This window comes from Buceros rhinoceros, unplaced genomic scaffold, assembly GCF_000710305.1.
Source record: "Buceros rhinoceros silvestris isolate BGI_N320 unplaced genomic scaffold, ASM71030v1 scaffold7152, whole genome shotgun sequence".
Classification (NCBI taxonomy): Eukaryota; Metazoa; Chordata; class Aves; order Bucerotiformes; family Bucerotidae; genus Buceros; species Buceros rhinoceros.
This window is the reverse complement of record NW_010399411.1, coordinates 50,695-56,258: the sequence shown is the minus strand read 5'-3', so window position 1 is coordinate 56,258 and position 5,564 is coordinate 50,695. Positions and strand designations below refer to the sequence as shown.

The window sequence follows — 5,564 nt, the reverse complement described above, 5'->3', positions numbered from 1 at the left end:
TAAAGACGGTCTGATGGGCCTCCATGGTCATGTGTGGGCTAATGGAGTTTTATGCAAGTTATCCAGAGCCTGAAACACTTGCCTGCCACAACAGTCAGACTTGTCACCTGGAAATATCCCTTCTTCACTGTACCACAACCAGCCTGACTCTACACAGGCAAGGTGAACTATTTTAGCCCGTCCTGTGTTTGAATGAGGGATTGCTCTTTTCAGGCCTTAAAATAGGGAGACGCTTCTAAGAGATTCGATAATGGAACTTAGGACCCTAAGTCATCATGCATTTTTGAAAGACGTGCTCTGCATCTGTATCACGTTACTGCTCAGCTGCGTGGCTTTTCCTAGACTATCTGAAAGTGGATCCGTACTGCTGTGTTCCAAAGAGGGGTTATTTTAATATTGTACTAAAATACTGACAATGAAAACTTGTTACTTTAATTAGGCAGAAAGCACTGTCATCCTGGGTCTTCAGATTTTGAGAGGTTGACTGCTGAAGTAAATTTTTACCACTTTGGAGTTCACAGGATTTGTTTCACTGGAAATGCCAATGATGTCTCCCTTGATGCCTTCCAAATGACACTGGGCACATGAATCCAGCACAACATGCTACCTGAAAATCAAAAGGTTACAGTGTGTTTTCTGGAAACAACTACTTCATGAGCCAAGAGGGCAAGTTTAACCAGAACGAGACATCTTTTAGAGGAGACAAGTCTTGCCTAACTGAATCAGAAGCTCCGGAATTTACATGGCAATTCATCTTCAGACCACTTTGCTAATACACAGAAATGCAGCAACCTGCTGGCCACAGATCAGACTACAGAATGGTTCAAGACTCGTTTCAGCTCCAATGCAGAATTGCTGAGCAGAACAAGACTACAGTATACACCTCATTTCCCAGCTGCACACCGTTTGGTTTTAGGCCAGATAGCAAGAGTCTTAGGCTTACGAGGGCCAGATGTCCCAGTGAATCACAGTTTTTAGCTCTTTGTCTTGGTTTCCAGATTGAGAAAGAGCAGTCCTGATTTTTGCAAGCGAGCAACCTGACCACCCTTTCCATACAGTATGCTGTCAGCACTGCTTGCTCAGCAAGAAACTGCAGGTAGGAAGCTGTGCCCTGCTCTAGCTACCCTGGCCCATCGCAGCTCTCAGCAGTCGCTTCCCAGCTGTGCTGACTAAAAGCCAAAGCAATGAATCCCACAGACTTGGCAGAATTTATCCTAGTTCTTTCTACTACGGTCTAGTATTCATTCTAGGATCAGAAGCACTGGGATGCAATAGGGTGCATCCCACCAGGTGTTCCTTTGACTTAGGGGAATGCGCAGCAGCAGATGTACCAGCACAAGTTAGTGAAGCTCTTTTGGCCCATGCCTTGGCTTTGCTATGAGAAACCTGACGAACAAGACACAAAGATGCAAATGTGATCAAAAGCCAATGTGGAAAGGCAGCTCTACACCCTCCTCCCTCGACCTACAAAACCACCAAATGCTGTTTTGCCTGTTGATTGGCCGATATATTCTGATTTCCCTCCTGGGACACTGATCATAAGCAAAATTATGCTTGAAACACTCTCTAGGGGAAAGATGTAATCAACTGGACAGAAAATATTGCAATGCATATTTTACTGACAGTGATAGCTCTGATATTAGGCTATGTTTCTAGGAGTCACAGGCATTGGGAATGGGCAGGTCTTCAGACTGTAGCACAATGCAAACTAGGAAACCGGTGCTCCATCCCTGTAACAGGGATCCTGGGCTTTATTTCCCACTGACACTGGCATCTCATGAAGACGGCAGCTATGCTGAGGGGCTGTAAAATACTGGTGCTATTCCTTGTTAAAAACTCTATGTGCATTTTGAATAGCTTGAAAATCAAGAGATGAAGTAGAAGGCAGCAGAGAAAAGGGTCTGAACATTTTCATTGTGTACAAAAGGCAGGAGATACTCTGAATGCTGCTTCAGCAAAGAGAGGCTTTGAAACACCACCTGGCACAAGCCAGGGTCTAGTCCAGTGGATCTGAATCTTTTTGCAGCTGAGCTTCTCTCAAGAGAATAGTCAGTATTTCATGAGTCCCTGAATCTAACTGTTCACCTGCCTCAGGGCTGGCATCCCCTCCCCTTTGCTCATGGTGCTCCTGCCAGAGCGTCTGTAGTATCGCAGGCCTTGTATTACACCCTGTTAATGTGAAACTGTATGTCACGTCAGGTGTGCTCAGTTCAATTACACTTCCAGGTACTCTCTTTATTATCCTGCAGGCATCTCAAATGACATAGACGACCCAGGTTGTGTGTGTGAAAAGCTGACAGACATATTGGCAAAAATATTTGCATAATTCTCAGCCATTTTCCTCCCAATAATGTGTTAAATAAGTCCCGTGAAATAAATTAAGATAAAAGTCGAATCTGTCCATCATCTCCAAAGAAGCTGAAGCAGGATCAGTACAAAATGAGGGGAAAGAAGACAGACAGCTTAAGCCCTTGTCTTGCAAACACAAATATAATTGCACCCCTGCCAGAGGCACACATCAATGATAAGAACATATCAATGTCCCCAGCTACATGTAACTGTAAGCTCAATGCTCCAGCCTTCACGCCCTGCTCAGCAGAATAGTTGCTGCAAACAAGAGAAATGTGCTTGCGTAGAAAAAGCAGGAGCAAGCCCTGGGTCTTCCTCTCCCTCTCACATGGCTTACCTCTCTGTTACCCAGGCCAGAGCATTCCTGTTAGAGGTACAGACAAGCTGTTAGCAAGCGGGCTGCTATAGTAAGAGATGCCTTGGATTTGCTGGGTATGTTCAAAAAAGAGCAATGACCCCTTCAAGCCACTTCTCCCCAAATATTGAGCTGCCCTGACGTGCACTCGGTGATTGTGCCACCAAGGAAGTGACTGCACAGTTTTCATTGCTCGCTGATGAGGTCCATGACTGTTTTTACACCTTCTTCTCTAAATAAGGAAGCCATCTGGGAAGCCTCTGACTGCCTGACCAATTTGCTTTCAACAGCCAATGAAACCCCACTCCTGCCTCCAGTCTTGGGTGACAGCATTCATCAAACCTCAGCCAGCCTGGGAGGACGGCAGGTTAGTGTTACAGCCGTGGCAGGCTTACCTTTGGCAAGCTGTTGATGTCAGAGTGATGATGTGGGGAGGGACAGCCTCTGCACTATAAAGATGGGTCATTCAAATATAACCGAGGCTGCCCCGCAGAAAGCAGGATCTACAAAACATGGTCCCTACCAGTTTGAGTCCTGTCTCTGGCCTGTCTCTGCTTCCAACCCAACTGTTCTCAGGCTTTAGTTTCATGTCAGCAATCTCTATTTGCTTTCCAAAAATAAGCCTCTGCCACCATGCTGAAGGGAGAAAAACAAGAAGGGCGGTATTTTTAGGGCCATTAATTCTGACCACGTGCCCAGGAGGTGAACCGGATGGCCACTGCACAAAGACTTCTCATCACTATGTCCTGCGAAGCCAGCATTCACCGGACGTTGCCTGCTGTTGTTCTCCTGGGTTTTCTAGCTGGGATTGCTTCAACACATCCAGTTGTAAGCAGAACTAATGGCACATTGCTGGAAAGAGGATGGCAATCTCTGTTGTCCAGGTCCATTGCTGGGATGTCAGGGGAGAAGTCAGATGTGAACTGGGAGAGTGACTATTTGCTAGGAATCAAGAGGCAGCGGAGGCTTTACTGCAACGTGGGCATCGGGTTTCACCTTCAAATCCTCCCAGACGGAAGGATAAGCGGAGTTCACAATGAAAACCAATACAGTGAGTTGCATCCAGAAATGAAATAGATGTCACTTAATTGCTGTGAACTCTAGTAATTACCCTTCATAGAATGCAAATGTTATTACTTGATATTATTAATCTGTGCTACATCTGTTGCCTTTCAAGAGTCTCTGGGATCAATAAACATTAGAACTCTCCCGGCTGAAACATGTCACAAATGCTTAGACAAATTTAGATACCATTTATTTTTACTCTGCTTTATTGCACAGATGAGAAAAGACAAACCATGATGAAAAGTGTCTCTGTGCTGCGTTTGCTCACTCCTCACCTTCTCGTTTGCCATGTGAATTCAGGAGGTTGTCGCTGATCTCAGTGTCAAAGCATGAATTTTGAATCCTAGCTGACTGGTGCTTTTGGGACACTCAGTCACGGAAGGGACTTGCTGTTCCTGGTTTGCTTGCTCTTATTGGTGCTGTTCTGTTACCATAAGATTGAAGAAAAGCATTAGCCCTATGGATTTGAATTTCCTGTAGAGGGCACTTGCTAAAATCTTTCGCAGCTAAGATGTCATGGGGGACTTCAAAACTCAAGCCATACTTCTCTAAAGCTCAATAACAAACATTCTGAAATTATAGCATATTCGATAAAAATAATCTATTTATTAGAAAGCCCAAGAGTTTGACAGGTCAAAAGAGTTTGGTAGAGCAAAGGGTTTATACAGCATATGACTATGATTCCAGAATAATTATTTTAAAATCCTACAGCATGTAGGACTTCCTTTTTTGCTGGACTAGGTATGTAATTCTATTAAAGAAAGTATGATGAATTCATCTGGGTTTTAAGATAAATAAATTATATCCGAATTACCTTTGATAACCTCTAAATTCTGTGACAACACATCTATTGAAATTCTTATTTTTTAGGTCTTTTTGAAATATCCACTGTAGAGAGAGGTGTTGTTAGCCTGTTTGGTGTGAGAAGTGCTCTCTTCATTGCAATGAACAAAAAGGGGAAGCTATATGGAACGGTGAGTACAAGTGCAAATAGTTTCTCAAGGCTTTTAAACAAAGGCTGAAAGGGTTTGGGGTTTGGTGGTTTTGGCTTTTTATTTTATTTATTTTTTTCCTCCTGGAAATCTCTGATTACAAGCAGATAAAAGAGCATTTCAGTGTCAGGGAGGCTGTCTAGTCTGGTGTCATCAGGGTTACTCAGCGCAGCAAGCAGTGTGGCTGTTAGAGGTCTGTTAGTTTAAAGCTGTCTAATAAGACTGTACAGGGACCACCCTAGGAAAATGAATGTATTCTGCAAATAGTACAGATTGATTAGATTATTTCTTCTAAGGGCTTAGCATGGCGAACATGTTCTAGTAAGACTGAATCCTGTTGATCCCCTTTCGAATTGCATTGTATGTAAAGTTAAAGGATGTGCTCTGCAAAATCATGTGGAAGGTAAAGCATGCGGGTATGTCTATGGTGTGCACGTGATTGCATGCCTGTGTGTGTGCATCGAGGTGTGCATAGGAGAGGTATGATCAGAGCGATCTATACCATTAGTGAAACCATGACTACAGGATTTGCCCTACCAAAAACAACGACACAATGAAAGATAAGTAGGAAGTCTACCCTACAAAGTTAACATAGGCACCTGGGGTTATTGTAACACCCAGTTTTGTGACATCAGTCCACAGGGTGAGAAAGCAATCATACTGAAGTCATACTGAAGCACCATCACCATCATCCTCCTCTAGAAAGTGCTAGCTATGCCGTCTAAATGCAATTTAATCTCTGAAGCCTAAGCCAGGCATCTCCAGCCTCAAACGTTCAGTAGAAAAAGCACTGGTTAGGAAGA

General features: G+C 43.8%; 1 protein-coding gene across 1 annotated transcript in view; it reads left to right on the top strand.

Moving 5' to 3' along the window:
• The first annotated feature begins 3,415 nt into the window (after positions 1-3,415).
• Positions 3,416-5,564, top strand: part of FGF6 (fibroblast growth factor 6) — a 3,655-nt gene continuing 1,506 nt past the window's right edge. Inside the window, exons 1-2 of the mRNA XM_010131451.1 lie at positions 3,416-3,755; positions 4,640-4,743. Of these exons, the coding sequence (XP_010129753.1) occupies positions 3,416-3,755; positions 4,640-4,743 (444 nt within the window). The remainder of the gene's footprint in view (positions 3,756-4,639; positions 4,744-5,564) is intronic.